Raw genomic sequence first — 24,551 nt, 5'->3', positions numbered from 1 at the left:
GGTGAGAAATTAGCTGTCCCTGCCCTTTCAGTGTTTTGCTTTGCTTCCCCCCCTCCTTCGGATGTCCTGCCTGATATTTTGGGCACATCTCAGGGCCATGGTTTCGTTGACAGGCTCAGATCCTGCAGCCTCGGATGGAGAGGAATTTTGCAGACCAGGTTTTTCCTCATTAGTAGTGTGTGTGGGGGGGGGTGTGAGGTGGGATGGGCGCTGGGGGAGCTTCACATGAAAACATCCCTTTTCATGTGTGGCTAAAGGGACAGCAGGAACATCAGTTTTAAAACGGCAGAAGCCCTAAACCTTGGAGATTTTCCAGCACTGCTTTTGAGGTAATGTAACCTGGACTTGTCCTTATGATGTTTTAAGATAGTAGCATCCCATATGTAATGTATACCTCATGGTGAAGGGCGGCCAATAAATCTTATAAATAAAAATAGTAAGGAAATTCCTGGTCCCACCCAAAATCCCTGCATCCATCAGCACCCATAATAAACAATGCATGCTTTAAAAATCTGAAAGGAGCCTCCGGTCGCTTCCAGGCGACCTGTTTATTACACTTTCATTCTGATTTGTTTGCACAAGGTTTGCAGGGAGGTTAGACGACATTTATATTTACTGAGTATACATTCTGATTTCTTTGAGGGGAGTTTGCACAATGTCAGGTCAAGCAATTCTCATCTCACACTTTACAAGGACATTTTTTTCCATCATTTTCCATATTGCAATAAAATCTGATTTTGGGGGAAGCAGGTCTGCTGCAAAACAGCAGCCCAATCGTCTTTAGAAGTGCAACCTGAATTTGCAGGCATGAGAATGAATCCCACTTGGAAGCAGCCGTAGTCTGGAAATGCCCTAGAAGTGCACAAGCGTGTGTGTGTGTGTGTGTGTGTGTATACACAAGTTCGAACTTGAACTTGTGGTATTCACTGCCTCTATCACTTGAGTGTTGACACCACCTTGTGGATGTGGCTAATATAGCATCCATCCAACCAAGAAAAGCATCATGCACACACAGCTAGCTTGAAATGCTAACCAAAACTAACTCTTTACCACTCGTAACACAGGCCAGATTCAATCCTGGCCTCAGAAGGTCTGGGGGAAAAAAATTTGACCCTTCCTTCTGAGTATGCTCCCAAAAGGGGGGAAAAGGCACCAGAGCAATTTACAAAAACCAGCAGCCTGCCAAACAATGACGCAGCTAGGCAAGGAATGGGACATGGCGATGACGGCATGGACACTGTCCAGTCAGAGCCAGTGGCATGAGCACCACTGTCATTCTCACAAGGAAAGGAGGAAGCTCTTGTGACGCATTGGCAGGAGCGGGAAACCGCTGTTTCCCAGCAACGATGCTTTGAGTGCTGAGCAACTTTCTGCTGGCAGGAGTGGCTGTCTGTGCGATGTGGTTTGCGCAGGTTGTGCCGTTCTCCTGGGAAAACCGGTACCAGTCTGAAAAGGCACCCAGGACCCACTTGGCTCTGTCGCGCCGGCTTCCTTCCTCCTTAGCAGGGGAAGTCCGTGCAGTTCAAGGCTGCGAGGCAAAGAGTTGAAGAGGAGCAAGCCCGTCTTTCCCCCTGGCAAACAGGGAGCTGCAGAGTGGGTGACAACCAGTGAGATGGAGAGTTCAGTCTTGCATGGCTGCTGCCCCCAACGGATGCAATCCAGGCTGGCGATGGGATGCCGGAGGCGGAGGGACAGGGGTACCTTCCAGCGGAGCAGATTGTGCGTTGCAGATGGCATCAGCTGTGCAAACACAAAACGGGTTTAGGCGACATCTAGCCTTCTGGCTGCTTTTGTTGGCTCTGGAGAGGGTGGAAGCTTTCGAGTTGGGTAAAGGAGGCGCTGCCTGGCCAGGAGCACCCTAGAGAGACAGTGTGGCTTAGTGGTTAGAGTGTTGGACTAGGACCTGGGAGACCAGGGTTCAAATCCCCACTCAGCCATCATCATCATCATTTATTATTATTATTATTATTAACCTCGGGCCACATACGCTATCTCAGTGGTGTAGTGTGAAGGTGCTGGGGGGGGGAGCTGTGGCCCTGGGCACAGAATCTTGGGGGAGGGGCACGAACCAGGCACACCCTGCAGAGATCCTTGTTGCACCCTGCCTGGCTCCGGCAGCTCAAAGTCACTCTCTTTCAGCCTGACCCAGCTTACTGGATTGTTGATGAGGGGCAAACGAAGGAAGCAAATAATAATAATAATAATAATAATAATAATAATAATAATAATAATAATACTGAAAAACTGTAGTGGGGCTCTCCCACCCCACCCCCTTCCAAGCAGCTTGGGGGTGCATTTCAGCTGCTGCACAACAATCCTGCGAGGTAGCTGAAGCCAGAAGATGGATGCTAAACCCAAGGCCACCCATAGCTGGTTGGAACAGGTTCTGCTGAAGGACTCTGTGTAACTTATGAAGCTTGTATCCCACCCTTCCACCAATGGACATTGCTCCGATAGTAGAGAGGGCCTTTCAGATTTCTCCCCTTCCCCCCCCCCTCTCTCTCCCCACACTTCTCCTCTCACTGTCCTTTTTCATTTCTGCTCTTCTGTCACTAGGTGGAGCTTTGATTCAGCACACAGGTCTCATATTCATATGCAATCGGCCTAACCTTCCCTCCTCAGTCAATCAACTTCAGTCTTTGGTTGATTAATCTGCTGGCGATGTCTCTTACCCGTCTCCGCTGCCGTCTCAGCCACAATCAGGTCAGCTGCTCCCCCCTAGGAAACGGAGAAGTTGCCAGGGTGTCCCAAGGCGCTGCTGAAGGGGGGCTGCCCTGGGGGAGACTTGGCAAGGGCCGATGAAGCATCCAGTGGCCGGAGGAGGAGGCCTGAGCAGAGAGTCAAAGAGTTGGCATCAGCTGGCCGCCAAAGATGTTTGGAACTCATGGGCAGGGCCAGAATTAGGTTTGATGAGCCCCTAACCTACTGAAGGTAATGGGGCCCTTTATATGTCCAGCTGTCCTTTGTCAACAACAAATTGTCGCTGTTTTTGGTGTTGAATATATGCTGTAATTTATGGACCTAATAGGTATCTAAAGCCATTTGCACATGCAGAATGTAGGCACCCTATATATAGAAATGAGCAAACCAGTGATATTTTAGGGAGCAGCCTAGCAGGTGGGGCCCATTACTTACACCATAGGAGCCTACACAACGCAAAACACTGTTGCTATATGTGGGTTTTATTTTATTTGTTTTTTATCTTATATTTTGGAAATGTACATCCAGGTATTTTTTTCCCTTTAATTTTTTGGGGGAGCCCTAGAAGAGTGGGGACCCAAGCTATAGCCTGCTTAGCTTATACGTAAATCCGGCACTGTTCGTGGGCACATTTATCCTTGCATTGCAGGGGAGTTGACCCAATGACCCTTGAGGTCCCTTGCAACTCTACAATTCTACGATCCCACGTCCTGAAATTTCAAGAGAGTGCTGGGGGAAGCACCCACCCTGGGTTGCAACAAATGCAAGTCACCATAAATGTGCCATCTGCAGGGGAGAAGCATTGCTTCTGGGAGCCCCTATTGGAGGGAAAGCTCATCTGGGGGGAAATGGTGGGTGGGGAAAAGGGTAAACTCTCCCCTGCCTGGGGCTTCTTCACTGTAAATTGTTCCTCTCTGCCTCGCAGAGGGGAAGCAGCAACCGGAGTCCTCTCTGCCATTTGACAGGCCCTGGGGTTAGATGGTCCCCACCAAAGTCATTCAAGCAATCTTCTGCAGACTGTCCAGGACATGCTCTGCAGATCCCACTCCACACCAAATGTAAGAATATCCTGCTGGATGAGGCCGAATGGCCCATCCAATCCAGCATCCCGTTCTCACAGTGGCCAACCAGATAAGCTTCAGGGAACCTTCTAGCTCAGTGTTTCCCAGACTTGGGTTCACAGCTGTTTTGGGACTACAACTCCCATCATCCCTAGCTAGCAAGACCAGTCGTCAGGGATGAATGGGAATTGTAGTCCAAAAAGCAGCTGGGAAACCCGAGATTGGGAATCCAAGCACCAGAGCCCTCTCCTGTAGTTTCCAGCCACTGGTATTTAAAAGAATTTACGGGAAAGCTTAAGGCCAGAAAACGTGGGGTCTGTTTCCTCCTCCAGCGTGCCTCCAGCGGTGGAGGCAAGTGTATAGCCCTTATAGTTAGCAGCCACCAGTAGCCCTCCTTCCTCTATGAATTTGCCCAGTCGTCTTTTCAAACCCACCCAAGTTGGAGGCGGTCACTGCCTCCTGCTGGAGGAAGTTCCCCATTTAACTATGCACTGCGTAAAGGAAAACGCTCTTTTGCCTATCCTGATTCTTCCAGCATTCAGCTTCACTAGATGCCTCTGAGTTCTGGTGTAGAGAGAGAGAGAGAGAGAGAGAGAGAGCGCAAAACTTAAGAACTGAGTACCACTCACCTGGTAGTCAGGACTGGGTAGGGGGATATTCTTCTGCCCCTGCATGTTTAGCCGAGGCGGCACTGGCGGGGTTTGCAACTGGGGGGTGTCGCACGGAGACGACACAGCATTTGCTGCCTGGAGCTGAGGGTTGGTGCAGAAGGGGAAGGGCAGAATTAATCCAGATCTTGCCCCATAGGCTGCGCTCCCCACCCCACCCCGCCCGGCATTGCACCTTGTTCTACCAACCTCTTTCCCCTGGCGCATCACGGCCAGTTCCCGAAGCACCGCCTCCACGTCTTCCAAATCCCCCTCGTCCCCCTCGTCCTCCAGGCCAGCGTTGTCTTCTTTGTAGCTGTCGATGAGGATGTCTTCGTGGCCCCAGATGTCCCGGCGACAGAAGGGGCAGGTATGAGCTTCGGAGAGCTAGGGGGGCAGAGAAGGCTGCGTTAGAATTTGCCGGGCTGGTGTCAAGGCCGACTGTGTACCTGAAGGGGGAGTTAGGAGGCAGAATCCTGTCCAGGTCGCTGTTAAAGGCGGATCTACATAATTCGCACACAGACCGCCCATGAAACAGGCCCTTTCCTGAATTTTGCAGCGCCCTGCTCCAGCCAAGTAATGTGTACCAAAAATGCTGGGATAATGTGCATTTTTTAAATTGCACGTATTAGTGAAAATAATGATGGAATTATAGGGTTGTGGAGTTGGAAGACAGCTTAACAACAACAACAATTTATTTATAGCCTGCCCATCTGGCTGGGTTTTCCCAGCAACTCTGGGCGGCTCCCAACAGAATTAATGATAATAATTATTATAAAAAGGCAATAAAACACCAGACATTAAAACTTCCTTAAACAGGGCTGCCTTCAAATGTCTTCTAAAAGTCAGATAGTTGTTTATTTCCTTGACATCTGATGGGAGGGCGTTCCACAGGGCAGGCGCCACCACCAAGAAGGCCCTCTGCCTGGTTTCCTGCAACCTCACTTCTCGTAGTCAGGGAACCGCCAGAAGGCCCTCGGAGCTGGACCTCAGTGTCTAGGATGAATGTTAGGGGTGGAGACGCTCCTTCAGGTATACTCGGCCGAGGCCATTTAGGGCTTTAAAGGTCAGCACCAACACTTTGAATTGTGTTCGGAAACGTACTGGGCCATCTAGCACGAATCACAGCTAATGTCCCCAAAAATCCACATTATCTTAAGGAAAGCTGCATTGTGAAAATGTGCATATTACGTAGAATTGCATACAAGCAAATTTGGAGAACTTCACATTAAACGCTGGTGAATTTTCATAAGTTTTTTGTTTTTTTGTTTTAAATAAAGCAGTCATGAATTGGTATGGAAATGTGGGGAACTGGATTTAAGGCTGTAAAATTGAGGAACCGAGAGGAACCGATTTGGCCAGATTTGCCCCACCTTTGCCCAAGGAGGGGGGTGGTAACGGTGGCAGAAGAGAGGGCAGCAGCTGATGTGGTTTTGCAACACATGTGAGCAGCGTTTTAAGAACTGGGAACTTCAACAAAGTATTGCTGCATTGAGTCCTGCTGTCCCCGATTCTAATCACTCCATTCCATTCCCTTGGGTTGTAATTCCCCCCACAGTCAAGTTAGCATTCCCTGGCTGCTGAGGCTACAGAGAGCCAGCATAGTGTAGTGGTTAGAGTTTCGGACTAGGAGCTGGGAGGGACCAGGGTTCAAATCCCCACTTGGGCATGAAGCTCACTGGGTGACCTTGGGGGCCAGCCACTGCCTATCTTAGCCCAACCTACCTCGCAAGGTTGTTGTGGGGATCAGATGAGGAGGGGGACCTCAATTATAATAATTTTATTATTTATACCCCGCCCATCTGGCTGGGTTCCCCTTGAGCTCCTTGGGGAAATATATACAATAAATAAACAGTAAATACTGAGCACGCTCAGTCTTCACTGGGTTGAGTTTTTTTGGGGGGGGTGTTTGTGGTTCCCCCTCTCTTTTATCACCCCTTGTGAGACTAGGAGGTAGCGACATACCCAAATCATGCACCTAAGGTTTGTGGCTGTGTGGGAATTTGAACTATGCCGCCCCTCGTTTAAATCCGACTCCCTGACTGTAAGAGACACACGGTCTCCGAGTTTGTTAAAATACGACGGGCCGGAGAATTGGTTTATGCTGCCAAACGATAAGGAGCAGCTTATCTCCAAAATGTGCTGAGGAGAATAAAAGACATCGAGAGATTGCCTAATGAACTGGCTCATGCAAATGGGCCATTAAGCCTGATGGAACTGATAAATCCAGATGCGTGGCGGATGAACTTGTCAACTCCCTGCGCTACCGTCTCCAGTCTCAAACGATTTTCTTAATGATTTATGGAAGCTTGACGAGCGGTCCGGGGGTTAGATTACAATATCAGGGCCGTATTTCAAAACGTAGATAGAGATATAAAACGAAGAAGATGCATTTAGAAATAGCAAACCAGGGATGGAGAACCTGCAGCTCTGCAGACGATGGTGGACTACAGCTCCCATCATCCTTGACCAGTGACCATGCTGGCTGGGGCTGATGGGAGTCGGAGTTTGGCCATGACTGGAGACCGGCAAGTTCCCCATCCTTGTACAGTGGTACCTTGGTTCTCAAACACCTTGGTACTCAAACAACTTGGAACCCAAATACTGCAAACCCGGAAGTAAGTGTTCCGGTTTGCGAACTTTTTCCAGAAGCTGAATGTGCTCCGTTTTGAGTGTTACGCTTCCGATTTGAGTGTTACACTGTCTGTTTCTCCTTTTTATTTTGCATTTTTGTTTTTGCTACTGACTGATGGATTGTGTGACTCCAATACATTGTTTATTGCTTTCATTATATGGATCAATGGTCTCGTTAGATAGTAAAATCCATGTTAAATTGCTGTTTGAGGGGTTGTTTTTTAAAAGTCTGGAACGGATTAATCCATTTTGCATTACTTTCTATGGGAAAGCGCGGCTTGGTTTCGGAACTCTTTGGTTTTGGAACTGACTTCCGTAACGGATTAAGTTTGAGAACGAAGGTACCACTTTACTGACTGGATGAACACTTAAGCAAGATGGAATCAGTATTATGGGCTGGTTGGAAGCAGAGGAATGGAGGGAGGAACCAGCTGGGGATCTTGTGGAGCACATCAAGGAAAACCACAACAACAAGGGGCTCAGCCGCACCGTCCAGTCTTATGCCACTTCAATAGCCATGGCTTCCTTCAAAGAATCCTGGGAACTGTAGTTTGCTTGCCACAGAACAACCTTGTCCTCTGACCGGTTTAACAGCCGGACCCTCCTCCCTTGGAACTCTGGGAACTGTAGTTCTGGAAGAGGAATGGAGGCCTCCTAACAACTCTCAGCACAATTCCCATAGTGATATAACTGGAACTATTTTTTTAAGGTTTGTTAAGGATGCTGAGAGGAGGCCCCCATTTGCCTGTTGTTGTTGTTTAGTCATTTAGTCATGTCCGACTCTTCGTGACCCCATGGACCAGAGCACGCCAGGCACTCCTGTCTTCCACTGCCTCCCGCAGTTTGGTCAGACTCATGTTAGTAGCTTCGAGAACACTGTCATATTCGCCTACAGAACTAAAATCCCCAGAGTCCCCTGGGGAGAGGGACCGACTGTTAAACCACACTGAGGAACTGTAGTTTCAGGAAGGGGAATAAGGGTCTCCAAACAACCCTCAGCACCTTTTACAAACTACAGCTCCCAAGATTCTTCGGAGGGGAAGCCATGACTCTTTAAAAGTGGCATAATGCTTAATGTGGAATAGCATAAAGGGTGGCTGAGGGTCTCTGCGACCGAGGGAAAGAAGGCAGAAGATTCTGCAGATCTTTCGCTCGGCAAAGGAAAGATACTTGCAGACTTTCCGCAGCGCATTTTGCAGGAACTGAATGTTAACCGGCAACAGGGTTTCCGTGTCTCTCTGTGTGTGTGTGTGTGTAAAGCCATTCTGACAAACGTAAGGGAAGGGTCTCCACTCGATCAGAGCAATAAAAGGGAAAGGGCGAAGAGACAGAGAGAAGCAGCTGCTTGCATATGGCAGTGAGGCCCAGCCACGCAGGGTGAAGGGGCAGGGGCCTGGGAAAGGTCAGGGGTCGGGCCCTCACCTGCCATGTGTTGAGGCAGCCCCGGCAGAGAAGATGCCCGCAAGGCTGGATCCGGACATCCTTGTCATTCTCGGCGCAGATCTTGCAGAGCTGGAAGGTGGAGCCCACCTGGCAGTAGAGTTCAAACTGCTCCTGCGGGAAAAGCAGAGAAAGGGGCACAGGATGGCGACTTGAGAGAACGAGAGGCAGCGTGGCTTAATGGTTGGAGCGCTGCACTCGGAGACCCATGTTTCAATCCTCACTGAATCCTGAAGCTCAGGGGGTGACCTCGGACCAGTCGCTGTCTCTCAGCCTCACCTACCTCGCAGGGTTGTTCGGAGGATACATTTGGGAGAGGGGAAGCTAGGGACAGGCATGCACTGTTACTCACCAAAGGCCTGGCGAAACACAGTGGTTTTAACCTGCCATTTTAAATGGCTAAAACAAAGAGGAATAAAGTGGTGGATTTCTCCAGGGAGTGTTGTTGTTGTTGTTCAGTCGTTCAGTCGTGTCCGACTCTTCGTGACCCCATGGACCAGACCACGCCAGGCACGCCTATCCTTCACTGCCTTTCGCAGTTTGGCCAAACTCATGTTAGTAGCTTCGAGAACACTGTCCAACCATCTCATCCTCTGTCATCCCCTTCTCCTTGTGCCCTCCATCTTTCCCAACATCAGGGTCTTTTCTAGGGATTCTTCTCTTCTCATGAGGTGGCCAAAGTACTGGAGCCTCAACTTCAGGATCTGTCCTTCTAGTGAGCACTCAGGGCTGATTTCTTTGAGAATGGATAGGTTTGATCTTCTTGCAGTCCATGGGACTCTCAAGAGTCTTCTCCAGCACCATAATTCAAAAGCATCAATTCTACGGCGATCAGCCTTCTTTATGGTCCAGCTCTCACTTCCGTACATTACTACTGGGAAAACCATAGCTTTAACTATACGGACCTTTGTCGGCAAGGTGATGTCTTTGCTTTTTAAGATGCTGTCTAGGTTTGTCATTGCTTTTCTCCCAAGAAGCAGGCGTCTTCTAATTTCGTGACTGCTGTCACCATCTGCAGTGATCATGGAACCCAAGAAAGTGAAATCTCTCACTGCCTCCATTTCTTCCCCTTCTATTTGCCAGGAGGTGATGGGACCAGTGGCCATGATCTTAGTTTTTTTGATGTTGAGCTTCAGACCATATTTTGCGCTCTCTTCTTTCACCCTCATTAAAAGGTTCTTTAATTCTTCCTCACTTTCTGCCATCAAGGTAGTATCATCAGCATATCTGAGGTTGTTGATATTTTTTCCGGCAATCTTAATTCGAGTGGTAGGCCACAAACAAGGTGTCAACACCAAAAAGTCCCCCTACTCTGGGCAGATCTAAACACGGGGGGGGGGGGACCCGCTATAAATAAGTCAGAAATCAGATCGTTTTAACAAAAGATAAAATAATCTCTATGGAAAATCTCATTTTAAAAATTTCTGCTCTCTGGAGCCATCTGGTGTTGCATGTTCATAGTGCATTCAAATTGCTGTTTCTTTACTAATGTAGTTACAGGTGGGTAGCAGTGTTGGTCTGCCATAGTCAAAACAAAATAAAAAATTCTTTCCAGTAGCACCTTAGAGACCAACGAAGTTTGTTCTTGGTATGAGCTTTCATGCATGCACACGAAAGCTCATACCAAGAACAAACTTAGTTGGTCTCTAAGGTGCTACTGGAAAGAATTTTTTATTTTGTTTTTACTAATGTAGCTGAGTCCGCAGCTGAAACCCACCTAGCAGCTGCAGATATGTGTGCTGGAAACCTGGCATCTGATGAATGCATTTTTATTCTGTTTTTTTCTGCTATCTCTCTACTTGGAGCACTTAATTTTACAGCCCGAAGTCTTAGCGACCTGCTCAGGTTGGGGGAAGAGCACAAGGAGACTTACTTGCGAGACCTGGATTCGGTTTTGGGATGACACTTCCGTCAACTCTGCCAGATCCGGATTTGCATTCTTCCCGTCAGCATACAGATAGCTGCAGGAGGGGGATGGGATAGAAATTCAATCCAGGTCTCGCCTGAAGCAGAATCTAACAAACCCGCAACTTCCCAAAAAAAAACATATGAAGCGAAACACAAAAATGTGTGCATGTATCTGAATTTTGCTCTGCAGCTTGCTCACCGAACCATATTTGCAAATTTGCATATATTGGGGGGGGGCAGTTTGCATGAAAATGAATACACTTTGAGCTTATTGGACAAAGGGTGGAATATAAGTGTAAATGTAAAGAAATAATTTAAATATAAATATGAAATTACCGTAGTAACAATAATAGAACACCCTCAACTCCAGCCCTACCACATCCCCACCGCCAATCCCCATCACCTACAAGCCCTCCTTGCGTCCGTCAATCAGCGCCTGGAAGAGGGGCTTGTTCTGTGGGATGGTTTGCAAGATGCTCCCGTCTTCCGTCACGTAGCCGATGGCCCACTGGCCAAGCCGGGTGCAGCTGAGGCGGAAAATATAGCTGAGATGGAGAGAGACCCAGCGAGAGGTCAATATTGTGGCAATGGAGCAGTAAGAACTGGCGGCACAAACTGAATGGCGGTTCTCAAACTGGGGTGGAAGAGACCTGGAAGGTGGGTGGGTTGGGGAGTTTCACAGAGGGAGGTGATCTAGAAGCATTTTTAGCTGGGAGCATTTAAGCAGAAGCTGATGGTGGGGTGGTGGTTGGCTGGCATCTGATAGAGGTCCTCAGAAACTCCCTGGTACCAAGTCAGAGACATTGTCCACCTAGCTCAGTGCTGCCCAAACCGTGCGGCAGAAGCTCTGCAGGACTTCTCTGGGGGGGAAAGGAGCATAGCTCTGTAGTTAGGGCAACTGCTTTGCATGCAGAGGGCCCCCAAAGTTCAATCCTTGGCAGCTTCTCCAGGTAGCCGGTAACCTCAAGGTTAGATTACTGCAAGGCGTTATACGTAGGGCTGCCTCTGAAGACGGTTTGGAAACTTCAGCTAGCGCAGAATTCAGCGGCCAGGTTGCCTGCCGGAGCAAGACGGTTTGAGCATGTTACACCGATCCTGGTCCGACTGCACTAGCTGCCGATTAGTTTCCGGGCCCAATTCCAAGTGCTGGTTTTGACCTATAAAGCCTTAAACGGCTCAGGGCCGCAAAGGATTGCCTCTTTCCATATGAACCTACCTGGACGCTGGGATCATCTTCCGAGGCCCTTCTTTGTGTGCCTCCTCCCTGAGAGGTTCGGAGGGTGGCAACATGAGAACGGGGCCTTCTCTGCAGTGGCTCCCCATCTGTGGAATGCTCTCCCCAGGGAAGTTCGCCTGGCACCTTCATTATAGACCTTTAGGCATCGGGCAAAAACGTTCCTTTTTAACCAGGCCTTTGGCTGATCTGATTGACATCCTATGCCCTTTTAAAATGTGTGTTTTTTAGGGGGGGGTGTTGTTTTTATTTTGATTATATATTTTGTGGTTTGACATTTTGATTTTGTTCTTTGAATTGCCCTGAGGACCTCCGGGTATAGGGCAGAATAATAATAATAATAATAATAATAATAATAATAATAATAATAATAATAATAATAATAATAATGTGATGCCCCTGGATGAAATGCAAAACAGCTACTGCCAGTCAGTGTAGACAATGCTAGATGGGCCAATGTTCCAATTTGATTTAAGGAAATTTTTCTGTGTTCCAAGCAGTAGTCTACCTGGGAGTTGCCACGAATTGAACCCGGAACTTTTGGCATGCAAAGAAGGAGCAGCAAGGTCCTTGCTTGGGGTTGGCCCAGGCACCCTCCCAGCGCCCCTTCCAGCTCTCAAACGCCACAGTCTCCTAGCATGGCAGCCACCCAACCTGTTTTGCTAACCATAGGAGCAGCATAGAGGCAGGAAAGGTGTGGGGGGGGGGGCGCTTCTCTAAACACACCAGCCACTCCTCCTTCTCCCTTGCTCTCTGAAGGTACCTCGGCTGTCAAGGGATTCCAGAGCAAGGCAGGATTTTAGATTTGGGCAATTAGAGCAGGTTAGGGCACTCTGTCTCCACAAAGCAATTAATCCACCACCAGCAGTCCCCAAACCCCCCAAAAAACACTGGACTTTTGAGGTTAGGAAAGCAATGAGAAAAATGCAGGATGAATGAACAATGAGCGGGAAATTGTGTACAGGTAAATATCTCACAAAGAGCCCAGAAATTGCACATGATGTGTTCGTCAATCCTTCTTTCAGAGTGGCTAAAGTTGTGTTTTCCTTGAAATTCCATTGTATGTAACAGAACTCGCTCAGCATTATCTCGAACCCCGAATCCCCTTGTGTTTTTCAGTGTTCCTAAATGGTTAGCTTTGGAGCATACAGAACCACAACTCCTCAGTGCTGCCCCTGCATCTCTTCTCCAGGGTGACCCTAGGAGCCCGGCCTCAATGGCCGACTGGCCTCCTTTCACTCTGATTGGCTCCAACCAGCACAAAGGGTGAGAAGACTTCTTAGTGGCTGGAAATCTCCCCATTCATGCTGGCTGGGCGCCTCTAGGATGCTAGAGGCAGGGACCCCGCTGCAGAAATAGAAAGGGGACTTTGGCCCTCCCGTTACCCCAGACCACTACACCTCAGCCCACCAGCATATCAGGAATAAATGCAGGACAGATGCTCCTTATTGTGTAACTGCCCCATAAACAAATCAGAACAAAGGCTTGAGGGGGGAAACGGACCTGGTCTAACCGCCGCTGTCAGTGATTTGCCTTCTCCTCGCGAGAAGAGCCTGGGCGGAGGTCCTACTCATGAGGAGAGCCAGGGCGGGAGTACTCCTCGCGAGGAGAGAGGGGAAAGAGATCCTCTGAGGGGGTAGGATCAGGGCAGGGAACTTCCTCGAGAGCAGGTCTTGCTCAGGTACAGGGATCCCCAGCCACTGCTGTCACCCGACTCATCTCACAGCCCGTCTCCAGAGCTCTCTCCCACGGAAGAGGAGGAGGAGCTGACAGTCAGGGATGCGAGGGAGAGACCCAGCACCGCCAGCCAGAGTTACACAGCCGCGTATACTTTGTGCAAGCAAATCGGGATGAAGGCGGAATAAAAACTGGAGGGTCCCTGAGAAAACCAGTTCTTAAAGGAGGCCTGCTCGGGTAGAACCAGTCGGGGACGCCAATTTACCTGCCGGGCTTGTTGGTGTAAGCCTGCAGGCGTGCCTTCACTTCGTCGTAGGTGAGGAACGCCATGTATCCCGGGTGCGTGACCGCGAGGTACGTCCAGTTCTTGAGCAGTGTCGGCCAAGGCTGCAGGGAAGGGAGCAGAGAGAGGTATCAGCAAGAGGCCAGGAGTCGTTATAAATGTATGAGGGGGGGGGGTAGGAGAACCGGTTTCAGCCTGAGGGCCACATCCCCTTCTGGCAAACCTTCCAGGGGCCGCATGCCGGTGGTGGGTGGGGCAAGGGGCAAAGTAGGCGGAGCAACAGATGCAAATTTTCCCTTCCGGAGTAGGCTTACTTCTCCACACACATAGTCCTCCATCCGGGTATTATTAAGGGAGCATTTCCAGGCAGGCAAAAGCACTCACAGAGGATGCAAAGCAGGGAGTGTGACTAGGGAGGAGGTGCAGCCCAGAAATAGCCCTGGGGGCCAGAGAAAGAGGTCCGGAGGAGGACCACATTCCCTATGTATCTGATATAAGAAAAGTCCTCCTATATCAGACCAAAGGTCTATCTAGTTTGGGGTTTCTCCAGCTGTTTTTGGACTACAACTCGCATCATCCCTAGGACGATATTTCACTCACTCCTGACACACATAATGATTTGCAATACATTGCCAGGTCAAAAATTATGAAACCGATATCACTTCAAATCGGTATTGGGCGATATATTGATATATCACCCAGTCTAAACCGCATTAACAACAACAACAACAACAACAACAACAACAACAACAATAATAATTTATTTATACCCTGTCCATCTGGCGGCTTCCAACAAAATATTAAAATACAGTAATCCATCAAACATTAAAAGCTTCCCTAAACAGGGCTGCCTTCAGATGTCTTCTAAAAGTCTGGTAGTTGTTTTTCTCTCAGACATCTGATGGGAGGGTGTTCCACAGGGCGGGTGCCACTACCGAGAAGGCCCTCTGCCTGGTTCCCTGTAACCTCACATCTCACAGGGAGGGAACCACCAGAAGGCCCTTGGAGCTGGACCTCAGTTAACAACAACTTATCCCACATTCACACCACCCATTTAAAGCGCTAAAGTATACCACTTTAACTGTCATGGCTTCCCCCAAAGAATTCTGGGAGCTGTGGCTTATTACCTATATACCCGAATATAAGCTGACCCGAATATAAACTGAGGCACCTAATTTTCCCACAAAAACCTGGGAAAGGTTATTGACTCGAGTATAAGCCGGTTCACCTTTGCCGCTGTGGAGGAGGAGAACGAGCAGCCCGAAAGCAGCCCTTTGGGCTGCTCCTTCCTCTTCCTCCTTTGCCAAGTTTGCATTTATGCGAGCAGTTCAGGAATGGAACAAGCTACCTGGGGAGAGTAAAGAACTGCTGTTCTTGTATGCTTCTTAAGGAATGGCTGACTGGGGAGAGCGGGTGGCGGCACGAGCGGAGAGAAAGGGCTTCTTTCTCGCCGCCCCCACCACCCGCCTCACTCAAGTATAAGCCGAGGGCAGCTTTTTCAGCACAAAAATGTGCTGAAAAACTAGGCTTATACTCAAGTATATACAGTAAGTGTGCTGAGGGTTATTAGGAAAAAAAACCCTATTCTCCTCCCAGAACTACAATTCCCAGAGTTCCCTTGGAAGAGGGGTTGACTGTGAAAACACCCCGGGAATTGTAGCTCTGTGAGGGAAAATGGGGGTCTCCTCACAGCTCTTGGCGCCTTTAACACGGGGCTTGAGCCTTGACACCTCAGAATGTAGGACATGGTATTTCGAGGGCAGGGCGAACTGACTTGGCAGGAAGCTTTCGGAGAGAGCTTTGCAAATGGGTCAGAGGGCTGCCGGCTCCACCTGATGAACAACTGGCTGCCTCCCTCACGACATCCGTCACCCCCTTCCTCCACACCCCTCCATGGAAGATCTTTGTCTTGTGCGCACCGTTTGCGTTTTTCGCGCCTCTTGCAAGGAGAGCAGCTGACCACAGGGCAGGATGTGGCTGAGTTAAGTCCATCTCTCACTCACGGCTGCCATGCGTGGGTGGTGATAGCAGAGGGGGGTCAGCAGAGGTGGGCGAGGAGCCAAAGTTTCCATCTCTTGGTTCGGTTTAATTTCACAAAGGTGCAGGGAGGAAGTGCGTTCAGTTTTTTTTAAAAAAACAAAAACACCTCACCTCACTGAACATATAAAGGGAACAGGCAACACAACACAATGCGTGTGCCATGTTCCCTCTAATAGCAAACTCGGGGGGGGGGGGCGCGTTGCATGACAACGGGAAATGGAGATAAAATAGGACCACCGAGAGCAGTTTCCCTAAAATTAGCCCTGGTGTTCCTCTGATTCATATGATCAGCCCCCATTTTCTCTGTTTGCACCCCCTAAATTCCCATTCTGGTTTTAAAATATATATATATATATACCATTATATTGTTGTCTTCTTGGTTTTATGTTGTAATTTTGTTTTAAAGATTATTTTTTTTAATCGTACACCATTTGGAGTTTTTTTAATGCTAAGTAGTTTATAAATGCTTTAAAATAAAACAATACATATACAATACATACAAATAAAATTCCTGTGGTGTTAGGTATGTATCAGTTTTATTTGATTGTTATTTGTATTTTGTAGTGTATTTGTATTTTATGTAGTTTGTATGTTTTTTATTTGTTGTTTTGTGTGGAAATACCAATAAATAAATAAATAAAAATACATACAAATAAAATAATACATTTCAGTGCCCAAGCATTCCGACGTTGCTTATCTTGAATGTGAGGAGTCAAAGGAGAGCTAAACGTTTCATTTTCAATGTTAAACCTCCTCCGCCCTGCCCAGGGAGGGATAACAGATGTTAGGAGTGGTTTTTATTTATTTATTTCATAGATTTGTTCTAATTTCTATTATATCAAAAGCCTGGAATGTATTGCTGCTCTCTATGCCCCGCCCCCCAAATTCTTTGTCCCCGCTTCGATATTTTGCAAAATGACCTGCACCTGAGGGTGGATGCCAGGCCAAGACCAGCCCATAGAAGGAAGAAGCCACTGCCCAAGAAGATTGGTAAAATAATCGAGTGAGCTATGCAGGACGTATTAGACAATTTGAAATCCAAAAGGACATTGGTTCCCCCCCTTTTTTTTAAACAAGTGAAATGTTTAAAGCATAACCTTGTGAGCTCTGTGTACAGTGGTACCTCGGGTTAAGAACTTAATTCGTTCTGGAGGTCCGTTCTTAACCTGAAACTGTTCTTAACCTGAGGTACCACTTTAGCTAATGGGGTCTCCCGCTGCCGCCACCGCACAATTTCTATTCTCATCCTGAGGTAAAGTTCTTAACCCGAGGTACTATTTCTGGGTTAGTGGAGTTTGTAACCTGAAGTGTCTGTAACCTGAAGGGTCTGTAACCCGAGATACCACTGTATAGGTTTTTACATTAGCTGAACTTTTAAAAGTCACTTGTAATAAGATGAATGAGGTTTAAAAATTAGATTATTAAGAAGATAAGATTTTAAGTTACAGGTAGGTAGCTGTGTTGGTCTGCCATAGTCAAAACATAATATAAAATCAAAAAATCCTTCCAGTAGCACCTTAGAGACCAACTAAGTTTGTTCTTGGTGTGAGCTTTCGTGTTCATGCACACTTCTTCAGATACGTGCATGCACACAAAAGCTCATACTAATACCAAGAACAAGAACCAAGAACAAACTCAGTTGGTCTCTAAGGTGCTACTGGAAGGGTTTTTTGATTTTTTGATTTTTATTTTGATAAGATTTTAAGGACGTGCATGAATAAGAGTAAAATAATGGAACCAGGAGGGGGAGTGGAAGGAAGTCAATTAAGATTTATGGTTGAAATTGTTAATTGTGAATATTATTATTGTTTTAATTTTTGGAAAATTAATAAAGTGTTATTTAAAAAGGTATTTCGCAAAATGATTCCGTTTTGCGTTTGATTCTGTATTCTGATAAAACAGTAAATAAATATAAAATAAACAGATTTACGTTTTCCCTCCCCAAGTATCCCGATTTTGCTTCTTTTGAAGGTGAAGAGGGCAAGACGTTTCGTTTTCAGGGTTAAAACCAACTCCAAGGTGCCACCAACTCCCCACGTGTACCTGAAAGAGGCGGGTGAAAATGTCAAACTCGAATACGGAGATGTGCCCATTGCAGGTGAGGTCGATGGTGGATCTCAGGGCTAAGGCCATTGGGCCAGGATCCACGGGGTGGACCCGATGGAGTCCTTCTCGAAATTCAGACCAGGTTACGAGGCTCCTGCAGAGAAACAAAAGGGTGAGGCCAAATTCAGAGTAAGGAGGGTCACAGGCCAATTGGAACATGCCCAGACGAGGGCAACTAGGGGTAGCAAGAAAATGAATGAAACACCATTCATTCGAAGCACCATGAGGACACTTTCACATGACATGGCTTCCTCCAAAGAATTCTGGGAGCCACGGACTGTGGAGGGAGCTACAACCCCCAGAGAGGTTTAGCATTCAACCCCTCCTCACAAGGAACTCTGGGAACTGTAGCTCTGTGAGGAGAACAGGGGTTCACCTAAAAGCTCCCAGAGCCCTCAAGGAACTACAGCTCCCAGGATTCTTTGGGGGAAGCCATGACTGTTTAAAGTGGTATCGAGGTGGTTTAAACGTGAATGTGGCCTGGGGGGGGGGAGAGACAAGGGGAATGAAAAGATGGTTTCAGCAACTAAGGTGGATCAATTAGGGACCCTCCAGACTGCTGGGTTGTTGGGTTTGTTTGCAGATATGTTCTGCAACATGGCATTGACCTAATCGTAGCGTATTATTTGATGGTTTTATACTGGACTGTGCACACCTTCGGCCTTGTCAGTTGTTCTGCGATGCTGTCTTATATTAGTGCCTGCTTGGACAGGCACTCTTGCACTGTAGCACAAGAAAACCTGGAGATATATAACATACACATACTGGAGCATTGGTACCGTAGTATAACGTTTCCTCTATTTATTTATTTATTGCATTTCTATTCCACTTTTTTTCTCCAACAAACAGGTGGCGCATATGGTTCTCCCTCTTCTCATTTAATCCCCACGACAACCCTGTCAAGTAGGCTAGGCTGAGAGGCAGTGGCTGCCTCAAGGTCACCCAGCAAGCTTCAGGGTTGGACTAGATGATCCTCAGGGTCCCTTCCAACGCTGCAATTCTATGATTCTACTACTGAGTCAAACCCTGGCCTCCCAGGTCCTAGTCCAGGCTTCCTCAACCTCAGCCCTCCAGATGTTTTTGGCCTACAACTCCCATGATCCCAATCTAGCAGGACCAGTGGTCAGGGATGATGGGAATTGTAGTCTCAAAACATTTGGAGGGCTGAGGTTTCCAGGGTTTCCTAAACTCGGGTCTCCAGCTGTTTTTTTGGACTACAATTCCCATCATCCCTGGCCACTGGTCCTGCTAGCTAGGGATGATGGGAGTGGTAGTCCAAAAAACAGGTGAAGACCTGAGTTTGTCAAACCTTGTGTTATTAACCCTACAACACAAGATTTCAGCAGGAAGTTTCGGGACCTGCGCCGATCGGAAGAAAAGGCAGAACGTCTGCCCCGAATCTTTCGCAGGCACGAATGGGATCGAAAAGCAGGATCGTGTACGAACCCCCTACCCCCCACTATTACCCTGAGTCACGTATGACACCCCCCCCCCCCAATACCATTAAAAGGTAAAGGGACCCCTGACCATTAGGTCAAGTCGTGGACGACTCTGGGGTTGCGGCGCTCATCTCGCTTTACTGGCCAAGGGAGCCGGCATACAGCTTCCGGGTCATGTGGCCAGCATGACTAAACTGCTTCTGGCGAACCAGAGCAGCGCACAGAAACGCTGTTTACCTTCCCGCTGGAGCGGTACCTATTTATCTACTTGCACTTTAACGTGCTTTCGAACTGCTAGGTGGGCAGGAGCTGGGACTGAGCAACGGGAGCTCACCCCGTCGCGGGGATTCGAACCGCCTACCTTCCGTTCAGCCAGCCCTAGGCTCAGTGGTTTAACCCACAGCGCCACCCACGTCCCAGTCTATTAATAGTGAAATACAATTAAGAAGTATATTAATAGTGAAATAATTATTAAGCTCTAACTTAAAATGACTTTTATTCATAACAAACTTAATAATGTAAACCTATTGGCATTTGGCAATAACAAATTCCTTTAGAAACACAATTTACAAAGACTCATAATCTAGTCTCCGGAAACTTGCTATTACATGAAATAATAATAGGTGTAAATATGTAGTGCAAACTACTAATAATTATAAATAGCAGAACATAGGCACCCTGTATATAGAAATGAGCAAACAAGTGATATTTTCGGGAGCAGGCGGGGCCCATTACTTACATCATAGGAGCCTACACAACACAAAACACTGTTGCTGTATGTAGGTTTGGTTTTATTTGTTTTTTTATCATATATTTTGGAAATGTACATTCAGGTGTTTTTTTTTCCTTTAATTTTTTTTGGGGCCCCCAAGAGATTGGGGCCCTAAACTATAGCTTGTTTAGCTTATTCGTAAATCTGGCACTGGTCTGTTGCAGTAGGAAGGGTAGGATGTTTGGGTGTGCTGTTTGTGCCAAGCCTGAGTGACCTCCAGGGAGGGTCCTACCTTGAACCCCATGTCTCCCTCCAGAAGGTCTGGGCCTCGGGCTTGCTGAGCTGGTAGGTGCTGCCGCGGTCCTGCCCATCGGGGAACAGAGCCTGTAGTTCGGCCACCATGTGGCTGAAAATCAGGGACAGCTTGGTGAGGTTCCTCCTGCAGCAAGAGAAGGGGAAGTGGGGAAGGCCGACCAGCCCGTCAATCACACACAACTGGCCTTAGCTGTAGGCACAAACGATAAATCATTTACCAGCGGTGCCCGGGGAGGCAATTTTTACAAGCACACACAACACAACGACGAACAGCAGGTGGGAAATATAAAGCCGTTTCCTGCTTCTCACAATAATTTATCTAAAATACATGCTGGAGGTTGTGGGCTCTCCTTCACCGGAGGTTTGTAAGCAGAGTTTGGACGGCCACCCCTCATGGATACTTCAGTCGATATTCCTGCATTGCAGGGGGTTGGACTAGATGACCCTCGGGGTCCATCCCAGCTCTGTAGTTCTATGATTCCAATTGCCCCCCCCCGTTTGACTCATAGTCTTGAAAGCCATTCAGAAACACGCCATTCATAAAAACCACGCCGTGCAGTAATCAGCCGCATCTTGATAACAATAAAATTCAACAGCACAAGCTTTTAATGGATTTTCCTGCAGGTTTTGCGACAGCAAAGCTTCACCTGTTTGATTTCAACTGTGCAGCTGTCAAAGCCCTGGCCAGGACAGAAGAAGCAACCTTGCAGACAGGCATTAGGGCTGGCTTCTTGGTTGTTGTTTTTTTTGCGGGGGGGACGACAGGGGGGAAATGTGGAAAATATATGGGTTGTCGTTTAACAACAGCAGAACAGGCAGAAATGTGACAGGTGAAGCGCTTTCCTCCTCAATGCCTCCTGGGGTTTGTGGATTGGGTATACGTTGTGGTGGGAAGGGCTGGGTGAGTGGCTTCAGCAGGGTCCGAACAGGGTTGCCGAACGGCCAGGAAAAAAAAGCCAGGCCTGGCCTGCCCCTGTTCCTTTCACAGCAGGCTGCCATGAGGGAATGAGACCCAAAGGGACATTAACTGCAGATTGCTGTAGATCCAAAGGCTGCAGCTCCTGGGTTCAAAAGGCAGCAATAAACTTTTATTCTTAAGGTCCTATCCTGGCCTTATAAAACGGGAGGGGCGAGGCCCTGGTTACTAAGCAAACAACCAGCTGATAAAGGAGGAAACACTGAGGCCTCAGGTGGATGGGGGGGGGGAATGGCCAACTCTGTTTTCTTTCACCTGCTCCTGTGCTGCTATCAGTACCGTAATCTGCACATGCTAGCATGAAATAATCCCCTGACGAATTCTGCCGTCAAGTTGTTAAACCGGGCGGAGGCCGTGCACTTCTGAAAGCACACTTCCGAAAGGAATCATGGGAACTGTAGCTCGCCCCCCCCAAAAAAACTACAGTTCCCAGCACCCTTAAGAAAGCACAGTTCCCAGGATTCTTTGGTTGTGTGTTGTGGAAATGTGATTTAAATGTACGCAGCCCGCCATTCCCACCCACCCCCCGGCCAATTCACCTTCCTGGTTGCCATTTCTGCCAAATCATCTAATTTAAAATTCGCCAGCGCCCCTCTTGCCACCTCTCCTCACCCTGGTTGCAATGTTTCAGAGCCTAAGAGAGCCCCAGGGACTAAATGATATTGATCTATCCCAGCTTTCGAGGTGTACTTGATTTTAAATTAACCACAGCCCTTACTGCAACTTTTAATCCAGGGCTTTCACACCTGAGGTGTGTGCTTTCAAGGCCCACCCTATTCCCGTGATTGCAATCTGGTTTAAGCACTTTTTTAAATTTTAAATTGCTGTATCGCACCTGGGACCTGCTGGTGAAGGGAAGGTAATAAATGTAATAATTATTACTAACAAAAAATGATAATTGCCCATGTTTTACCATGGCAGAAACTCTGCTTCCCTTAACAGCTGCAGTGTGGCAGGTAGAAATCCAAAAGATGCAGCTTTTTCTTGAACTTGTACTACTCTTCCGTAACAGAACAAACTGCCCTGGTCATATTGTTTAGTAGAATACGAGAATTGTAGAGTTGGAAGGGACCACGAGGGTCATCTGGCCCAACCCTGTGCAATGCAGGAATCCTTCGCCCAACGTGGGGCTCGAACCCACAATCCTGAGATTAAGAGTCTAATGCTCTATCGACTGAACCCACAACCAGGTTGCTATTTAATAGGGTTTTTGCCATGAAAGAAGCTGGCAATAGAAACAGTGTTGCCTTATCCCAGAGCACCAGCAGGGTTGCTAGTTTGTAAAACTCCTTCTGGCCGGAATCCTGGGCTTTAGCCAGGCAGAAACCTAACAGGTGCGGCCTTCCACCAGCATGCTTGCAACCTGGGAAGGAAGCGAGGCGAAAAGCGTGCCCTTGCACCTAAATCTGGGGGAGCCACTGGGGTGATCTCTAGATGTTGCTGAATGACAGCCGCCGCCATCCCTGACCATTGGGCATGCTGGCTGGTGCTGATGGGAGCTGCAGTTCAGAAATGCCAGATTAATCCATACTTGGGGGGGGGTGGTCTTTAGCTTTGTCAAATCTGAGGGACCCCACAGCACTAACTACTTCCCCAAAATGTGTGCTATTCTGTCAGAAAACAGAAATAATGAACTTTCGCATTTGCTAGCTCACAAGCCAGCTGGAACGTAACTGTGCAATATCATACCCTCCAAGCTTTCTCCGATGAAAACAGGGACACCCTATAATACAACAACAACAACAACAACAACAACAACAACATTTATACTCTGCCCATCTGACTGGGTTGCCCCAGCCACTCTGGGTGGCTTCCAACATATATAAAAATATAACAAAACATTAAAAAACCTTCCCTATATGGGGCTGCCTTTAGATGTCTTCTAAAATTTGTATATTTACTTATCTCCTTGCCTGGGGGGGGGGTCCACATAAATTCATACCCTCCAACATTTCTCCAATGAAAATAGGGACTTCTTAAGGAAAATCAGAAATCTGGACATCTTCTCTAAATCTGGGACTGTCCCTGGAAAATAGGGACACTTGGAGAGCCTGCAGTATTTGGAAACTTAGCTTATGGTTGTTGTTGTTGTTTTAGAGACCCTGCATAATCAGAGGCTCCCTAAGCATCACAGAGTTCCACTTGCTCGCAAATCCAGCACTGGCGACCACCCTTGTCCCAGAATATGGGGGGCAGCGTAGCAAGATGTTGCAGAACCTAGGATAGCTCAGTTGGCAGAGCATGAGACTCTGAATGTCAGGGTCGCGGGCTCTAGCCCCACGTTGGACAAAAGATTCCTGCATTGCAGAGGGTTGGATGAGATGACTCTCGTGGCCCCTATGATTCTACGATTCGCCCTCTTTAACATGCAAAGATTTAACCCGTTTCTTGACGTTTACCTGGCAGCCGAGCCCTCCTGGAAGATCTCCTCCTTCTCCCTCTTGAAGAGCCTCGTGGCTTGCTTGATCTTCTCTAGTAGGTTGGTGAGGAAGACCCGAAAGTAGGTTTCTTCCCAGAGCTGGGCCAAACCTGCCCCGTAGTGTTCCCGAACAAGCCTCAGGTGTTGGTGCGTCTGGGGCAGGAGGTACGGCAGGTGAGGGGGGCTGTTGCGGAGGCCCAGGCGAGGCTGCCCCACCAGGTGCTGCAACTTCGCCAAGCCCTGGAGAGCTTTCTCTAGGGTGCGATGGGCCGAAATCCAGCGAGGCAGCCGGGACGGCCCGGGAAGTGTCTCCATGGCAGGGTTGGGGGGTGGGGGTGGAGGAAAGGAATCGAAGAAAGGCGAGGCCGCCCAGCCTAGCTGGAGTTCCCCAGTGCCAGCCTCGGAGCTAGGCTAGCAGGTTTCTGAGCGGGCACTGCCTTGCGTCACACAGAAAAGCAGGGAGGAAGGAGGAAAGGTAGAGAAATAAGAAGGCCAAAGAGCACAGCAGAGACGTGGAGGGGGGGGGGGAAACCTCTGACAACCCCTGAAAAGGAAACAACAAGCAGCGCCGGAGAGCGAGAGAGGCCTTGACAACACACCACAGGGCTGCCCACAAAAACACAGGGGAGAGTTTTGCAGCGGGAGTGGACAAGCTGATGCTTGCTCCAAGCAGGCTTGTTCGTCTGCCTCAGGGCATCACACACTCACCCTGAACACCCCGCACGCATGCAAAAAGTGCTCCGGTTATTCACCTCCTGCTGCTACTGAATATTTCCAGGCTGCTTGTTGTGCACTGGGCATGTCGCGCAGGCCGCAGCAGGGGTGCGGCAGCTCTTCCGCCCCCAGGGCCGCATTCTCTCCCGCGCAAGCTTCCGAGGGCCGCGTGCGTACCCTCCGACTTTTCTCCGATGGAAATAGGGAGGAGAGGAAACGCAATACGGAAAGTTAATAAGGAATGGG

At 48.3% G+C, this 24,551-nt stretch overlaps 1 protein-coding gene across 1 annotated transcript; it reads right to left on the bottom strand.

Annotated features, from left to right (window-relative positions):
- Positions 1 to 503: 503 nt before the first annotated feature.
- CBLC (Cbl proto-oncogene C) lies at positions 504 to 24,088 on the bottom strand. Its single transcript, XM_033158353.1, has 11 exons — positions 23,572 to 24,088; positions 20,174 to 20,320; positions 17,668 to 17,824; positions 13,567 to 13,688; positions 10,798 to 10,935; positions 10,356 to 10,443; positions 8,465 to 8,596; positions 4,619 to 4,795; positions 4,391 to 4,513; positions 2,673 to 2,828; positions 504 to 1,740 (listed from the first exon to the last, which is right to left on the bottom strand). The coding sequence occupies exons 1-10, from the start codon at positions 23,904 to 23,906 to the stop codon at positions 2,700 to 2,702; spliced, it is 1,548 nt and encodes a 515-aa protein (XP_033014244.1). The 5' UTR covers positions 23,907 to 24,088; the 3' UTR covers positions 504 to 1,740; positions 2,673 to 2,699.
- Between the last annotated feature and the right edge of the window lie 463 nt (positions 24,089 to 24,551).

The sequence above is a fragment of the Lacerta agilis genome, chromosome 8, assembly GCF_009819535.1.
Source record: "Lacerta agilis isolate rLacAgi1 chromosome 8, rLacAgi1.pri, whole genome shotgun sequence".
Taxonomy (NCBI): Eukaryota; Metazoa; Chordata; class Lepidosauria; order Squamata; family Lacertidae; genus Lacerta; species Lacerta agilis.
This window is presented reverse-complemented; position numbering and strand designations above follow the sequence as displayed.

Coding starts and splice junctions, on each gene's coding strand:
- CBLC (XM_033158353.1), bottom strand. CDS start 23,906: ATGGAGACACTTCCCGGGCCGTCCCGGCTGCCTCGCTGGATTTCGGCC. Junction 20,321..23,571: donor CAGGAGGGCTCGGCTGCCAG/GTAAACGTCAAG, acceptor CTCTTGCTGCAG/GAGGAACCTCACCAAGCTGT. Junction 10,936..13,566: donor TACACCAACAAGCCCGGCAG/GTAAATTGGCGT, acceptor TCTCCATCTCAG/CTATATTTTCCGCCTCAGCT.